The following is an 18590-nucleotide window of genomic DNA, read 5'->3' as shown; positions in this document are numbered from 1 at the left end:
TGGGTATGGGAGGAAGAATGCACGGTTTCCCTTTTGGCTTCCTCAAGCATGGAGAAAGGGGAGATGCAGGAAAAAGCAAAGGATGCAGGACTGTTTGATATGGGGCATGAGTTTGGGACCCAGGTCTGTTACTCTTAAGTTATTATATTAACCTCTTTGAGCCTCAGTTTCCTCATCTCTAAAATGAAGTTAAAGGTTCTCCGTTTTTATCCTGCCTACAGGATCATAGCTGGACATTTGTCTCACTCAGTTTACAGTCTTAGCTCCTACTCTGTCCATGGGCAGGACCACAGGGGTTCCCCAACCCCTTGCAGTAGCATTCCAGGTTCCATTTCGTCCTCTTCATTCCTTCACCTGCCCCCCCCCCCGACCCCATCGTTTTCATTCTGTGGCCAGTACCTTGTTTTCCTGCTTGCTTTGTAATTCTGACGTCACCTCTGCACACCCTATTTCATAGTCCCCTTGCCTTCAATGGAGAACAGTCCTGGGGGCAGTCTTGCCCCATTTCTACCCCCACCTTCATGTGCTTCCCCTACTATCCCTGCTGCAGAGGGACCGCCTTTTCTGGAAGGGAGTGCATATGTTATTCAATTCCACTTAATGAGGTAAGCAATGAAATATGTTTAAGAGAATATGAATAGGGCCGTAAGTATAGCTGTAATAGCCTCCTGAAAACTATTTCAGATACTTCTTTGTGCCATGACAGTTACTTGAGTTGTTTCCTATCCTGTGTACAAGTTTAACTCGTAAATGTCTCTAGCAACAACAACAATGAAAACTGGGTAAACTCTATTTAATTGGATGAAGATGTCACCTGTTTGTTTGTTTGTTTTGTAAATTTAAGCAGGACATGTCAACAATTGTCCTGCTGCTATGATGTTCTGCTCAAAGTTATTGGGCTCTTCAACTGAATGGACTCTGATTTGGACATTCGTATCTTTTAGAATATGCAGCCCTGGTAGCTGGATTTGCCACTGCCCCGAACTAGAGGGAGGAGTGAGAGTGAGTGTGTGTGTGTGTGTGTGTGTGTGTGTGTGTGGTGTGTGTGTGTGAGTGAGGGCTGCATTGCCACCCTCTGGCAATGCAGCCCTCTGTCTGTGAACAGAGTCAAACTCAGTAGGATCAGATGATGCAGAAAACACTGGCTGCTTCTGTCCAGCAAGCTCAAGGTAGAGGGTCTGACACTACCTGAGACCCCTGCTCTGCAGCTGAGCAAATCATATCCTCTAAATGGGAAAAGTGCAACTCTCACAGTTCTCAGGGCAAAGAAGGTCACTGAGCCAGAAATATTGTGATACTTGGTGAAAAGGGTGATGCAGAAGGAAGGACAACGGACATTAAATGATTGTTTCTTGAAAGCTGAGCAGGATGAGAACCTTCATGACACTGTTATCCAGGGAGCAGTCAAAGCACTTCTACCCAGTGCTTGGGACTCACACGCTGTATAGACAGTGTGAATAAAGCTATGCCCATTTTTGTATCTTGCTCTTTGGGAGGAAGCATCTACCATGTCGTGGACACACTAGGTTTCTTACATTGTTTCAAGTGATTGTCAGAAGTAGATAGAAGTGTGGTGTCCCTCCCTTGCACAATCACTCAGGCAACTGTTCCTAATGTCTTCTCCGGAGTCTTCATTGTCGCTTACTCAGTCTCATACACAGACAGAATATTCTGTTCCATCAGTCCATGTGTCTATTTTTATGCCAATACCATAATGTTTTGATTACTATAGCTTTGTGGTACAGTTTGAAATCAGAAAGTGTGATGCCTCCTGCTCCATTCTCCTTTCTAAGGACTGCTTTGGCTATGCAAGGTCTTTTGTGGTTCCATATGGATTTGAGGATTGTTTTTCTATTTCTGTAAAAAAAAAATGCCATTGGAATTTTTATAGGGATTGCATTGAATCTGTAGATTACCTTGGGTATGTACTACTCAGCTTGAAAACATCACTCTGCTCAGAGTTCATAAACGTTTACCACAATGTTTCATATTTATTTTTATATGCCCATCTCACCAGCTAGATACAGGCTTTGTAGAATTCTACTTTATTTATCTTTATAGCCAAAGTATAATTCTAGAGCAGTGTCTGCTGTGGGATGCAGGAGAGACTCCAATAGACACAGACAGTAACTTCCGCTAATAAATTTTAATCCTGTTCAGAGATGAAGCCCTTATGAGTTATTCCAATGGGTAGTGGCTACTCCGTTAGATTGATCTAAGCAGCTATTTTTTGCTTTAGAAAAGCAAACGTTCAGCCTTTTTTGAAGTATTTACAATTCCTTAGCATGTCACACAATCCTTTTAAAACATTCGTTTGAATAGCCTATGTTCCAAAACATAGTGTATTAATAGAAAATTTGAGAAATAATAAGGCCAACAGAGCACGAAAGAACTGCCATTGAGAAGATAGTTTATTATTCACATTCCCAAGCAGGGGGACCACAGCCTGCTCTCAGGGACCCATGAAGGAATACCCAGCTGTGTCAGGAGGCCCAGGAAAAGGAGGAACTGTGGGCAAAAGGCTTTTTTGTGGCCTCCACAGGAAGCAGTGGGTGAGGCAGGGTAAGTAGGCTTAGAATTCGCTAGTTTGAATAATTTCAGCAGACTCTGGGGCATGGGGACTGTCCTTAGTTGTCTAGTACCTGAGCCTGGAGTGATTGGGACAGATGGACAGTAGCCCAAAGTGTGAGAGCCTGATAAGGTGGTGGTTGGGAGTGTGCTCTCTGAATTGGTTGGTTTGTATTTGAAAAGTACACTCATAAGCTGGTGGCTTACTACCTCTAGGAATCGGCTAGTCCTGGGAGGGGCCGTCCCTTCAGGGTCAGCAAGGCCCAGACGTCAAAGCAACAGAAATAGAAAATAAAGGACATGGTTATTACAGTCCATAACGCCAAAAGATATTTATTTTTCTCTAAGCACGAATGGGCATGTGGGCAAGACAGCAGACTCTGCAGCTCTGTGGATACAACTGCTGTTACAAGACAAGAACAATTGCTATGATATGGCTAGGACAGAGTCAACTTGAATTCTCTACGTATTTTTCTTGAAGATTATATATATAAACACCACAGAGACGTGAGAATTTTCCAGATACCTTAAAATCTATTTGATTCAGCTGTAGCCGGATGCTTGAATCACTTTCCTTATGGGTCATGTGTGGTTTATCTCGCTTCTGGATATATCTTCCAGAGATTCTTTGCAAGTATCCTCTGTTGCTTCTGCCTCTGTCGAACCATTACTGTACTTATCTTTTGGAACTAACCCTGTCATCTTCTTGGATCCTGTAGCTTACTCCATGCTGAACTAAACTTGTCGCCAAGCTCCTGTTGATATCACTGCTGGATGACAATTTGTTTCTTTTAACTTAACTGGGAAGGAAGGACATGGATAGCTACAGCATAAGATTATTGTATATCCATAATTACCCCCTACTGCCCTTTGTTTAGGTAAAAGAGATGAAACTAAAAAGTCACGTTTTGTAATGACAGAAGGATCACTTGACGTGGGTCTTTCTGACATCAGCGCTTGTGAACTTTTTATTTTATTTTATTTTATTATTGAAGTATAGTTAATTTACAATGTTGTGTTAGTTTCAAGTATACAGCAAAGTGATTCCATTTTATATAAATATATATTCTGTTTCAGATTCTTTTCCATTATAGCGTTTATAGTGTTTATGAATTTAAACTGTTATTTCCCCTTAAATATCAAATTTTATGTATAATGTACATCTCAAAGCACTTATTACAAGATATTGAGTAGAGTTCCCTGTTCTATACAGTAGATCCTTGTTTACCTATTTTATATATAGTGGTGTGCATATGTTAATCTCAAACTCTTAATTTCTCTCCCCCCGCAATCCCTGCTACCCCTTTGGTAACCATAAGTTTGTTTTCTATGTGTGTGAGTCTGTTTTTGTTTTCATAAATAAGTTCATTTTTGTCATATTTCAGATTCCACATATAAGTGATATAAGGTATTTGTCTTTCTCTGACTTACTTCACTTAGTATCATAATCTCTAGGTCCATCCATCTTGCTGCAAATGGCATTATTTCATTCTTTTTTATAGCCAAGTAGTATTCCATTGTATATATGTACCACATCCTCTTTATCCATTCATCTGTTGAGGGACATTTTACTAATATTTTTAATAGAGATTCCATGTTGAAGTGATACTGTTTTCAATATGCTGGGTAAATAAAATTTATAACTAGAGTTAATTTTTCCTTTTTTGTTTTTGTTTGTTTGTGTTTTGATTCTTTGACTGTGTCTTGGCTGCCTTAAATAGATTTGAACAAATACAAATCTAGAGTTACAGTGCTGGAAATTCAGATCTCCGGCTCTGGGGTGGGGCCCAGTTGCAGGTGTGTTTGAAAAACTTTGCAGTAATTTCAGAGCTATAGCCAGGATAGAGAACCACTGCCTAGAGTGCAGAGGCCTCTGCTTTGCTGTCTGGTACCCAACCTGACTCAGGACAGCCCCTGATGGGATACTTAACAACATGGGCCTGCGAAGTGCAAATAGCTACAGGGCTATCACCCTAAGTAGCTGTGCAAATAGCTGACTTTGCAGATGATGCTTATAGATCATGCCAGGTCACCCCTAATATTTAAGGCAATAGGAGTTAAGATTCCTTTAACTTACATCTCACCTGGTTGAGGGAAGTGGAGATCCATTAAACCAGACTGGGAAGGGTTGGGTGTTACTTTGGGACTGAGTGTTCTGTGAAGCAAGATTTAAATGGATTTAGTGGATTCGATTTCTCATTCTATCAAAACAAGTCAAACAGTAAAAGACCTATAAACCACTAGGTCAGATTCTCCCCATTGTCAAGAAAATAGCATGTTATCATTCCAAGTCACATGTCTTGCTCTTAGAATGTAACTTTGCCAATGAACAGTGAATCCTAAGTGATAAAAACTGGGATTAAGAGTATGGATTGGGGGACAATTATTACAGGTTCAGAAAAAACAGAGTTTTCACACCCTTTAACCCTGAAGCCAGAAGTCAAAGACTGGTTTTATGATAACATTGTAAACTCACCAATAGATTTATTTTGATTGAATTTGCTTTTTACTTATAATTTATTTGTGGGAGAAATAACACTTGGAAAGCCAGTGCATGTTAAGCATACCAATGGGAAGACCCAGGGCTTTTCATTTTTTTTCCTAATGTGTTTTATAGCATTCACTTATCTATAGTCGCCCAGAGCTATACTGTTTGGGAAAGGAGGGAGAGAGATAAGGGATTATTATGGGAAGGTTTATATTTGGTGGGGACTGTGCGGGAAGAAAAGGAAATTGCAGGTTGAGAATAAATGTGTTTATGAATTTAAACTGTTATTTCCCCTTAAATATCAAATTTTATGTATAATGTACATCTCAAAGCACTTTGTATGGAAATAAGATAAAATATAATTTTAAAAGTTAACATTTTATTAGGAAGTAATTATTTTACTTTTTCACAGTATTTTAAATGATGCCCTTCCACAGTGGATGGTGAAGGGCAACAGAATGAATCCCCAGAGTAAAAGGACCCCTTTCCAAGAAAATGTTGCCTCTTTTTGTTACCTCACCAGGCAGAGGGCCCAACCAGTAGAATGTCATTAGACATCCAACCCAGAAGCTGTTGAGTTGAACGAAAGCCTACTGAATACCCTCCCTTGTACAGAGCAAGCACGAGCCAGGTGCAAGGGTCCAGTCATGAAGATGCTCTTGCCTTCGAGGGCTCTCAGACTGGGCTGTGGGAAAACAGATATGTGCATCTTTGACACAAGACAATGCAGTTATGGAAAGATGCAAAAGGAATGCAAACGGGCCCTTGAGAAGAGTTTTCAGACTGGATAGTACTTACATTGTATAGTATTTATTCTGATATATTTATGGATCATTGGCTATATTAGTTTGTTAGGACTGCCCATAACGAAGTGCCACAGATTGGTAGTTAAACAACAGAAATGTATTGTGTCATAGTTCTGGAAGCTAGAAGTATAAGATCAGGGTGTTGGCAGGGTTCGTTCCTTCTGAGGGCTGTGAGGGAGAATCTGTTCCTGCCTCTCTCCTGGCTTCTGGTGGTTTCCTGGAAATCTTTAGCCTTCCTTGACATGTGGATGCATCACCCCAAAGTCTGCTTCCATCTTCACATGGCATCCTCCCCGTATGTGTTTCTCTGTGTCCAAATTTCTGTTTTTGATGAGGACACAGTAATATTGGATTAGGATCCATCCTAATGACCTCAACTTGATCATCTGCAAAACGCTATATCCAAAGAAGTTCATATTTACAGTTATTGGGGTTAGAACTTCAAAATCTTTGTGCAGCGGGGGACACAAATCAACCCACAATGGTGGGAGTTCTGCAAGTAGGGAAGAGGAAGGGGCTTCCAGGTAGAAATAACACCACGCTAAAGATATGGGGCATTTCAGTACCTCCTGGTCATCTCAGCTCCTCTGCACTCAGATGGTTGGGCTGGACCCCTATCCCCTCTGTCATGCAGCATTCTCGGAGATCCTTGCCGTGAGGCTAGGCCGTCGCTTGTTCAGTCTTCCTGATATTCTCATCACATACTCTCTCACTACCCCTCCCTGCCCGTGTGTGTTTAATCTCATTGATCTCAAGGTGAGGACCCATTTCATTTGCCTTCAGGAACTCTTTCACCTTAATGAAGTACTTTTTTTCCTTTAATAGTGCAGTCATCAGGCCATTTAGTGCTTGTTCATTTTTGTCTTCAAGTTCAAGAAAAGACTCAACTTCAACTTCAAGAAAAGTGCAAATCCCAGTTTCTAACATTCTAAATATTCTCTTTCCTTTCATTCTCTTTCCTGATCACAGTTCATTTGCAGTTCCTTGTAAGCTCCTAATATTTTAATCTATCTCCAACATTTGTTGGTTTTTAAGAACAAAATTGGGAGGAGGCTCTCTTGTTCTAAGAATAATTAAAACTGAAATAAATCCACTTAAACTTAATCCAGTTAAAATTATGACAAAAATTCATAGGTTTACAATCAGGGAGAGTCTGATCTATCCAGATTATAAGGTTGACTTGATGAATAGAAATAAATGCTAGAATTAGGCAGAGAGGAAACCTAGGATGAAGACTAATTTCATAAATGGTGGGATCATTAGTGAACTTGTCTTATAATGACTTTTGCTTCTCTGTGTAGACTTTTATCTGCAGGGCTTCCGATAATGAATACTTGGCTAAGAAGGAGCCCTGGTGATATTGCTAGGTTGACTTTCATAATGAACTATCAGAGTAATCATGCTTGCACTGACACCTACTGGTGGCATCACAAAGGGTCTTATTTGCATATGTTGACGATGAGGTGGTCTAGGCAGAAAAGTTTTGCTCCTGTATATGGCTTACAGGCTTACAGGTATGTGTGTGTGTGTGTGTGTGTGTGTGTGTGTCTCCGTGTTTAAGCTTCACATTACTTGGATGCCAACACATTTCAGGAAATCATGCTTGAGTTTTCTCTCTTACAGACTTAATTAAAACTGATGGTACAAAGGAAAGATTCCCAAGAGGCAGTGGGATCTCAGGGCTCCATTCTTGGAGGGGATGGGAGCTTCCTTTTAGAACATTTCCCATTCCTTCACATATACAGGGATGTGGTCACCCACACTTCTATCCTTCACATAGAGCTAACCAGAGGGAAATGGTATATAAAAGCTGCAGCTACGATTTTCTGTGGGCATAATTTTTTTTTTTAATGTAGTAGAGTTTAACAAGTATTCACAGAGAGACTTTTAGCAGTCTAAGGAGAGTTACAGCTTCCAAAAGCATTTTCCTCAGGCAGCTTTGCCTACTAGAACCTAAACTGTAAGCTGTCTGGTTTAGCAAACAGTGCTGTACCCACAGGTTTTCCAAGGATTCTGGGTCCCTGGGGATCATGAGAATGTAAAAGACAGAGCCCCTCCTCAAGGAGGATCACTTGAATTTCATCTGCTAAAACATCTGGATAGGAAATTCAAAACTACTAGGAGAAAAATTCAGTTAACAAGAGGCAAAGTGCAAGGAAGGATCGGTAAATAAAACGACAGTAAAATAACTTCCTTCAGTATAGGTCTCAGGGCACAGGCAGAGAGGCCCTGAGGCAGCAAGTCATGGACTGCCTGTGGGTAAGGTGAGTTTTGCATTAGGGAAGTAGAGTATTCTAAAGGCCAGTTGTTTTGTTTTGTCTTTTTTTGCTTCAACACTGGCTTCAGGAGAAAAAGGGAAAAGGAAGGGAACTGCATTTTGTGTATCCATTACATGCCTCTAGATGGACACTTTATTTGTGCTCTCCTGTTGAATCTGTAAACAGATATGTGAAGTGTGTAGTATTTTCCCCATTATCGATAACGACAACGGTTGAAAGAAGATAAGAACAGTTGTAGCTGGTGTTTAAACCGAGGGGTAACATTGGCCAACCACACTGCTCCCTGAGTGAGGTGGGTTCAGGGGGAGAGTGGGGTTAGCAAAGGGCAGCACTTGTGTTTTTTAGAGTCTTGGGCCAGGCTGCCTGCCAAAAGGATTTTTTCCACTGGTCCAATGTCAGTTTCCGAAAATTCACCATAATGTTATTACCTTCTCTTTTTCCACCTTTATAATATGAAATATGATCATATAAAAAGAGAGGAGCGAGCCCTGTGCACCACAGAAGAGAAAAAGGAACAGAGTTGGGAGACAATGCAAACACACTTTTCCAATTCCTGTCGAGCCAAAGATTGGTTTTGCCCTCTGGGTTTTTAAAAAATGGAATGCAAAAATATTGATGTTCCATAGAATAATAACAAGTTACCATATATTAGATAGAACCAAATTAAACAGCCAATGTCCAGCCATTTATTGCCCCCATGGCAATTTTATATTGGTTCAGACTAATACTTAATGATTACTCCAAGTTAGGCACTGCAATCCTCTGTATATTCTAACTCACTCAATCCTCACAACTTCTGTACAGTGAAGTTCATGGTTGCCTCATTACAAGTAAGGCATTCTCTGCTTTCAGGAGTTAGGCTGGAATTCTAGATCCTAAATCTGGGCTAAGTGGTAGAAGTCAGGGTAGGTTTGGAGAAAGTGCGTTTCCTTGCAGTACGTGGGATATACATGACAGAGGACCCAGGGAGCCACGGGGGCTGCCTTCATGGTTCCGTTAACTTGCTCATGCAGGTTCTCCAGCAACCTCTACGTCACTAAATTAAAGGACTTTGTTTTATTTGGCCTCTTAGAAGCATTCAGTAGCCTATTTTTCTAGAAAAAAAAAAAAACCCTGTATCTTTTCTTCCATGGCACTATCAGGTTTTATTATTGTTGTTTCTTTTATTTTCCTTATTTATTTATTTTTTCTTGCCTGATTGGCTGCTCCTTTTTTTTTTTTTTTAATCCCCTCTGCAGGATCCTTGTCTACCCTTCCATGAAATTTTGGAGTCTCTCAAAGGTCTATCTTAGAATAGAATGCCTAAGATTCTCTTATTACTCTATATTTTCTCCTGGGGCTGTCCTATCAACACACTTGGTTTCAGTATATGCATAACCCCAAATATTTTCATCCGGAATCCTGTCTCCTCCTCTTAACCCAGATCTATACATGTAAATGTCTACTTTACACTGCCACTTGGCTATCTTATAGGCTTTTAAAACTCACCAACTCCAAAGCTGAATTTGATATCTTTCCTTTCAATTCTGATCCCCCTCCAATAAGCTCCAACTTAGTTAAGAGCATCATCGTCTAGTCCCTTAAGTATTTTCAGCCTAACTGCTGGGCTTCCCTAGTGGCTCAGTGGTTAAAAATCTGCCTGCCAATGCAGGGGACACAGGTTCGAGCCCTGGTCTGGGAAGATCCCACATGACGCGGAACAACTAAACCCGTGTGCTACAACTACTGAGCCTGCACTCTAGAGCCCGCGAGCCACAATTACTGAAGCCTGTGCACCTAGAGCCCGTGCTCCGTAACAAGAGAAGCCACCACAATGAGAAACCTGCGCACCACAACAAAGAGTAGTCCCCACTCACAGCAACTAAAGAAAGCCTGCGTGCAGCAATGAAGACCCAACGCAGCCAAAAATAAATAAATTTATTTTAAAAAACCTAACTGCTTTTCACTTCTGTTTACTGCCCACCATGGTTGTTACTATTATCATAGAAACATCCATCATGTCTACGCTGATATAATGGCCTTCTAACAGGTCTCAGCATTTACTTTATCCCTTCTAATCTTTTCTGTAAATGGCAGGAAAAATAAATGTAAATATTATCACATCACACTCCTCTTCTTTCAAATTTTCAGTACCTTCCTGCTATTGTAAAGACATGTTCATTGTATACCATGTTCCTGTTGTTTCCGTGTTGCTCCACTAAGTTGGGAGAGTATAGAAAATAACTTGTGCAAAGGCCCTGGGGTAGGGTAAATAACTTCCAGATTCCTGAACATGCCATTTTATCACCTACCACAGGACCTTTGCACAAGCTGTCTTCTCTTCCTGGACCACTTTGCCCATCCCCATTCTTCTTGCCTAGTTGGATCCTATTTTATACTTAAAATCTCTGGTCTCTGTGAATAGGTCAATTTTTCATATTATATTATTTTGTAGGATTATATACCTCCTTGTTATAACATTTATTACAGTCAGCATTTCATATCATTGCCTTTATTTAGGCAGAAAATTGAAATTTATAAAGGTAAAGTAGTATACCTTTGGTTACTCATATTAAAGGTGGCTAAAATTAAAGTCAGATCCAAAATCGCCAGACCCCCAACCCCTTGCTTCCTGCTCCTCATTGTGCTGGTTCTTGTGTAGCACTCTGAATCAAAGGCATTGAGAGCACCATCATGGTAACTACACCTGGGTCTATAAATCCACTCGCAGTATTTGGAGTTTTAATTTCACTCTTGATTTTGAACTCAGAAATGATTTTATACATTTCCCCAGGCTATATTTGACTAGCTTTAAAAACTAACAAAGGGCTTCCCTGGTGGCACAGTGGCTGAGAGTCCGCCTGCCGATGCAGGGGACGCAGGTTCGTGCCCCGGTCCGGGAAGATCCCACATGCCGCGGAGCGGCTGGGCCCGTGAGCCATGGCCACTGAGCCTGCGCGTCCGGAGCCTGTGCTCCGCAACGGGAGAGGCCACAACAGTGAGAAGCCCGCGTACCGCAAACAAACAAACAAACAAACAAACAAAACACCCAGTAGATGTTATGCGGAGATCATTGTTTAGTGGATAGAGTCTTATTTCTTTTGTTTTAATAGATATTGTTATCCACCATTTTCGTAGTTCTTTTTATTGGCAGAAGCAGGGTGGAGTAGATTATTATATGTAAATCATGCTTATTCCATTAGAGTCATCAACTCACAGCAATTAAATGAAACGGAACTCTTTTTAAATTGGTACATCTACTTACTTGTTTCCAAATTCATTTGGAAGATTTAATGAGCTTACAAATGTGGATGGAAAGGATGACATTCTTTAAGATGGCAAGATGCCCAAACAAGGTCTCAGTGACAGGTTTTTTTATCTCTTTAATTTGAACCTTTCAAAATTTAAAATGTCAACCAAGGCTTGCCAGGGCCACGCGATTGCCCCTCTTCATTTAATCAGAAATGTGGATGATGTGGTATTTCTCTTAGGTTTACTTTCTGTTTTTGATACTCCAGGCTGAATAAAGACATTGAAAATGTAAATAAAGCCTAAGAGGGGAGAGAAGAGAGGATAGTTCTTCTAATACATTGTTTCCCGATACACTGCTGCAGGAAAAAACTTTAAAATGTACTGTCGTATCTGAAGAGAGGATATAGTGCATGATCTCAGGAAAGAAGGAAAGGAGAGAGAGAGGGAAGGAGGGACGGAGGGAGGAAGAATGAAAAGAAGGGAAGGGAAGGAAAAAGGGAGGGGGAGAGAGGGAGAAAGAAAGAAAGGAAGGGAGGGAGGGAGGAAGGAAGGAAGGGAAAGAGAGAGATAGAAAGGAAGGAAGGAAGGAAGAAAAGAAAGGGAAAGACTATTGTCTCTGTGCTGTATAAAGAGAGAGATGAAGACAAGAGGAGGATAATTAACAGAAAGAAAGTTCTGAGATCTATGGATAAAAAGGTCTTGATGAGATGGAAAAACGGTTTCAGTAGATACATTTCAGAAAACGAGCTAGAAGTGTAAATGTCAGTGTCTGAAAAGTGAAATGCTTGTGTTTGAATTCTTGTCACTTTTTGCAATATAAGATGCTCTAAGATATGACTTTGGTAGTAGAGGTTGAGGTTACTGTGCCAGATCATTGGTACTGAGGAATGAGTAAATATTCACATGTATATTGAAGTTCTCTTTCATTAATGATGTCAATCATAGTAATGGGTGGATGAATGGGAGACTGACGGCCAGGGAGCAAATCAGAAAATGCAGTGGCATCAGTATCACATAAATTGGAAGTCATCACCGGCACAGGAAAGTTCTGATAGCAGATTATTTGGGGCCCCACCATAATTTTTAAAATGTATGTTCCCAGTATGTTCTCAAGTCATGAAATGTCTTTTGATAATAAGATTCATAATTGTGATATCTGTGTATGAGTTCTGATTTAGCCATGCACATACAAAAAAATAAATAAAAGCGGCTGTCCTATAGACCATTGCAAAGAAACTGAATCATAATAACATCCTCGTGTTTTCCTATTCATGACAGGAACAAAAAAACTTTGCTTTGAAAGGCTCCTACCAGTTCAGAAGTACGAGGACAGAGATTGTCTCTGCTGTGCCGTGCTAACATCTGCTTTAATTCTCTTTTTCAAATTCACAGAGAGTGAAGAAGTTTATCAGAGGCAGGTGCTGTCAATTTCCTGTATCATCTTTGGAATTGTCATCGTGGGCATGTTCTGTGCAGCATTCTACTTCAAAAGCAAGTAAGACCATTTCTCTCAGTGTTAAAAGGTTACTTCTCAGAGGAAGTACTTTGTCCTTCTTTAAAGTGCTGAGCTCAGTACTCAGTCTGAGCTCCAGGCAGAGGGATTTTGTGCAAATTGTGTCCATCAGACTTCCATAAGTAACCCTCAATCTTTTGTAGCCTGTGGTGAATGTGTACAGTGTGTGCATGCATGTATGTGTGTGTGGTTTACCTCTGATGCACTAGCGATCATTCCTCTCTGTAATCATGAACACTCTTTGTTCTTTGCACTTTCGATTGCCTGCCGGAATTAAAGGCTCAACATTTGCCTGTCACTAAGGGGTTAAGTCTTCTGAAAAGAGAGGTCACTGCTATAGACATAAACTTTATCAAATAGCATCTAGCCTTTCATGGAAAAGAAAACCAAACAATTTCCTTTTATAGTGTTTTTACCTGCTACCCATCAAGGTTTTAGCCAAATATGAAGTATGAATACTGTAAAGTCTACTTTGCTTCACCAGTTAGTATGCACGTCTAGAATATGCCCTACACTTACCTTGCCAAGAGACCAAACCTTCTGCCAAAAGCACTGCTTTTTTGGGGCTAATAAGGTAGAATTATAAATATACATAAATATGTATATAAGTATGTATGTGTGTAGACATATATATTTACTCCACATAACTTTGGTAGAGGTATTTTATTTATGTAAATGACATAATCTACACTTAAAATAAGAAATGCAGATAAAAATATTCAATTCCTTGGTTTCTTGGAACATATGCAGGCCTTGAGAAGTTGGCACAGATTCTGTTCCTACAACCTGTCGGAAATCCAAGCCAACATGTAATTGCTTTTCATTGGACCTGTATTCTTCTACCCATTTGCTCTTCTAAAAATGGACCAATTTCCAAATACAGTCTGTGATACCTGTCTTCATGTCGTATATGTTGATCTTTAAAAAGAACAGTGATTAATGATTTTAAAAAATAATGGAAACTCGGGTATGAATCCAGAATTAGTGACTATTATTTTTTAATACACTATTTCAGAATAGGTTTAGATTTGCAGAATTACCGTGAAAATAGTACAGATAGATCCAATGTACTAGAATGTACACTGCCCAGAGAGAGTCAGGACTTACCCAAAGGCTTGTATTCTCTTGCTTATGTATGTTTTCCTTCCCATAATCCTTCGAATGCTGCCACTCTGGTCCTTTCTCCATTCTCTTGTCACCCGTGGTATGGCATGACCTCACCCGATGGAATATTACAGCACATTGTTAGCTGATGAAAGTTTGAACGTAGGTTACACGAAGAGGTAGAAGTGAGCAGCACCTTCTTGAATTTAGGGGATTTTCTGACTGAGTTAATTGAACCCCAACAAGGGGATTGAAGGGCACACTGAAAGAAATTCTTTTCTCCTCACTCCCAATAAGTCCGTATATTCCTATAAGTAGTTAATCGAACTATTAATTGAGCCTTTCATATCTGACTGATACGGCTCACATAGCAACTATAAATTCTTCTAGGTTTTCTTTTTACTTTTAACTTATATGGGCTAAGAAGTGTAAGGCTGGGAGTCCTTAGTAGACTTTGGAAATGCAAGACTTGATTCAACTCTAACAATGGAATCAGAATAGGAGAAGAGATGTTCCAGGAGCAGAATGATTTGTTCCAGGGACAAATAATTATCACAACCGGGAAAGCACAGGAGGAAAAAGGAGAACCGGTGCTACCAGTAGAAAGCAGATGTGCTCATAACTTGCCCTGACTATAGGTTATCACCCTCTGAAGTAAGAGATTTTAGATCACCAAGAAAGGCTCTTAAGGACAGGCAGTGGATGTTCTGATATGATGCTATGATTCTCTTCAGCTGTGGAGGTCTAAGTCCCCCAGCTGCTAGTACACAGCTATAAGAGTTACCTGACCCGAGATAGCCAGCATCCAGGGACAGGTCAATGTGAAGCTTTGAAGGCCTAGACCTTTGCCCCAACTTGGGGTGCAAGGCCATGCCAGTTTCCAAGCTCCCCGTGCGATTTGCGGAGGTCTTCACTGAGACTGTATCACATTCCAACTTCTCCCTCTGCCCAGTCCTGCTTCCTTCCCTTCATTTCCACCCACGTTGATCCAAAGAGCCCTCCCTAATAAAAATCCTGCACGCTATCTCCATCTCAGTGTCTGCTTCCCCAGGAAGGCAACCTGTAACATTACAAAAAATGTCTCCCGATGGACTGGTGATGCCTGATATTCCACCACTTTACACCTCATTTCTTTCTGATGGATTGAGCCAGAGCAACTTGAAACTCACTGAACTATAGAATCACACCGACATTGTTAGGCTAGTAGGTTCCAGTGTGAAATGCCCGTATCTTGTCTTCCCCAGAGCAACTGCTCTCATGAGAGAGCTAATGGTATTGCAGGCAGACGCTTCTCACTTCCTTTGTTCCCATTTGCTGAGGGGAGAAGGAAAGAGCAAAAATGTGTGTGCTTGGGAGATCAGAGGGATGATGGGGAAGGAGGCAGGTTCAGAAAAGAAAGCCCATTGATGCTGGAATATTAGTGAGTCAGTACGGGAGCAAGAAGAGGGTAAAGGAAAGCAAATTATAAAAAGGATTTAGGAAATGCAGTCAGAAATTTTTATGAGGAAAATTCCTTTAGAATTTTACATTTCCCAGACGCCGAATTATGGAATTACTGAAAAGATCGTTAGTATTTTTACTATTTAATTCTTAGGAAATTAATTGGGTCCTGACTCTGTGCCAAGCCCCCTTTTACTACTTCATGATGATTCACTCAGTAGAACTTCCTCCTCTCCAGTTTGCTTCATCAGTGAATCCCTGATAGGATTTTGTGGCTAACATGTGCTTCTTAAAATGCTGATATGATAGATTTGTTTCTAACAATAGGCTACAGATTAGCTGTTAGGAAGTAGATAGATAATCACAAGTGCAGTAAAGCAACAGAGGTAAAAGCCCCCCAAATGATTGAAAAGATAAAATAAATATTTAAACAGAGCTACCTCACACCAGTACTGTAAATTCAAAGGACGTAATGATGCTCCAGGCCTCCAAATCCTGTAGCAAATACTGTGACTTGCTTGTGAACGAGGCAATTAACAAGATCTCTTCTTTTATCTTGGAGCCAGTGTTCTAATTCCTCTGCAGCATCTGCCCATACAACCAAGCATGTGTTCTCACATTTCGTTTCCACAGTATTTATGGAAGAGAGCTTTTCCAAACTCCATTGACAGATGAGGAAACTGAGGCTCAGGGAAGTTTTGGAAATCGATCATTTTGATTTGGGGAATCAAAGCAAAGCTGGTGGGTGGCAGAGCCAGAATTCAAATCTCAGTCACTGTGATACTTGAGCCCGTGGTGTACAGAGTGCTGTCTCTACCTGGAAAGGCTCACTGCAAGAGATGGTGCACAGTCTCCACTAAAGGCTCTCTCCTAGGCACGGACCTTGGAGAAGAGGCCAAAAAGTCTAGGGGGGATGATTCTGCAAAGTTTGTTTCCCTGTTTGTTTGTTCATTTTATAGGTTCTGAGTCTTCTGCTGATAGATAATTGCTGTAGAGCTCTTGGGAGAGAGTAGCTAATAAGCCAGTAATTTGTCACATCCTTCTGATATAGCCACTGAATGGTCAGAACAACAGTCACTCCACATCTGCAGAAATATTTTACTTGGAGTCCCAAACCTGAGAATGATCTCAGCCTTCCCATCAAGAAGCTGCATAACTATAGCAAGTGGTTTGACAGTCGTGAGCGGTGGCTCGAAGTGCAAAGTACACAGCCAGACTCGCTGGGTTCAAATCCAGCTCTACCACTTACTAGCTGTGTGACTTTGGGCAAATTATTTAACTTCTCTGTGCCTCGGTTTTCTCATCTGTTAAATGAGTATAGGATTAATGCCTCATCACACACGAGTTATCGTGAAGAATAAGTAAGTTGAGACATGTAAAACACTTAAAATGATGCTTGGCACACAGTAGGTGCTCTTTAAGAGTTAACAATTTTTATTATTTACAAAAGTTCTAATAAAAATCTACATTCAGGGCTGATGGTAAAAATAAATGAACTGTTTCTAAACTGTAAAAAAGAAAATAGACCCGTTATGGTATATGTGAAAGCTATGCAGTCAGGCCACACTTACATGAATTGGACAGATATAAACGTAACTTTGCAAGTATGTTATATGTGGTTGCTAGGTCCAAGCTTCAAAGTTTTCCACTTGTCACTTCTTCAGAGCATTCCTAATTCTTTTCAGTTTAGCACTCAGGGATAGGGACCTCTTGCATTCAATAGGGACAGGACAAGGAATTACATTTCTGTCTGCCTTTGGAGTGCCACTGGGTGTGAATCCTGGACGATAACAGATAATGGCAGTATTTCTTGGTGGGGTTGAAGATGAAGGGAGGATTCTCTTTGCTAAGTGAGTTTATCTAGCTTTAGCAAATGACAAATATAGATGTTGGGAATGAATGAACCTCAAAAAATGTGAATAGAATAAATGTATGTAACTATTTATACATGGATTTATTTAAACCTGCAGGAAACAAGCTAAACAAATTCAAGAGCAACTCAAAGAGCCACATAACGGTAAAAACTACAGCCTCAAAGCATCCAGCACAATGGCAAAGTCAGAGAACTTGGTGAAGAATCATGTCCAGCTGCAAAATGTAAGTTACACGTCTATACATCTCTTCCCACAGTCCATCTCAGTGCTTCCAGTCCAGAGGGGCTGGGGAGCCTGTGATCAGACTTGCATATTTTTTTCAGTACTCTGCAGATTTTTCCTTAAATCATGTTGCATTTTCGTGTGCGCACACAAGTACCGGATAAAAGAAAGAAAAATTAACTCTCAGCTCTTGATTACAATCTGTAATATAATTAATCTCTGGAAGCAAAAAGAGCTTCAGTTGTTTGTTCCATAATCTCTTACCGAATCCTTACTTATCAGCAATGGAGCTGGGCACTAGGGGTACAATGTTCCCTACTGTAGGAAACTGATAGAGTAAAAAATACAGACACCCAGAGGAGGCTTGTAGGATGAGATGGTTGATAGTGCAGCAGAGATTGGAGAAGAGACCAAAGGGAGGTGGTGGGGGCAGAAGTGGAGGCAGCCACAAATCCAGGCTTGAACAGGATTTTGAAGAATATTTAAGGTTCATCAGAGAGTCAAAGAGCAGAGAACACAAGACTAGAACAAAGAGAAAGAATAAACCCATGGAATCCTAAGAATACATGCTATGTTGAGGCAACTCTGAGTTAAGGGGTGTGAGAGAAATCAAAGGTCAGAAACATGGGAGGGAAGAGTTGTGGTCCCAGAGTTGGGACTTCCTAACACCAGGCCTTAAACAGATACCAGAACTTGAAGTTAAATAAATGCAAGCTCTTTGAATCCTACATTCTTTCCAAAGTGGTTTTAAACATTTCTGAGATATATTGCAAAACACTAAATTAAAGACAAGCAAGTGTTCCCGAACAGGTCCTGCTGCTTGCAGGACCAATACTCCAGAGACAAGTGTAACTCCCAAGATTTTGCTCCGTGAAAGTTTTTAAGAGACAATCGAATCATTGGCCTGGGGGGTGGGGCAGGGAATCAGTGTCTTCATAATCTTCCACTGTGTGCAGACTTTCTTCTGATTGGTTTGTGGTGAGGTAACAGGGTGATAGTCCAGGAATCTGGTGTTCAGCCTGAAGTTGCCATCCTCTACCTAAGTAGGGACCTTAGTTCCTGCAG

The 18590-nt window shown here is 40.6% G+C and overlaps 1 protein-coding gene across 9 annotated transcripts in view; it reads left to right on the top strand.

Annotated features, from left to right (window-relative positions):
* Positions 1-18590, top strand: part of NRG3 (neuregulin 3) — a 1071784-nt gene that overhangs the window by 997094 nt on the left and 56100 nt on the right. For all 9 annotated transcript variants that reach the window (XM_060034679.1, XM_060034686.1, XM_060034685.1 and 6 more), the window contains exons 5-6: positions 12765-12867; positions 17400-17526. In XM_060034679.1, coding sequence (XP_059890662.1) covers positions 12765-12867; positions 17400-17526 — 230 coding nt within the window. The remainder of the gene's footprint in view (positions 1-12764; positions 12868-17399; positions 17527-18590) is intronic.

Source organism: Delphinus delphis, chromosome 16 (genome assembly GCF_949987515.2).
Source record: "Delphinus delphis chromosome 16, mDelDel1.2, whole genome shotgun sequence".
NCBI classification, from domain to species: Eukaryota; Metazoa; Chordata; class Mammalia; order Artiodactyla; family Delphinidae; genus Delphinus; species Delphinus delphis.
The sequence above is the reverse complement of the archived record's forward strand: the minus strand, read 5'-3'. Positions and strand labels throughout refer to the sequence as shown.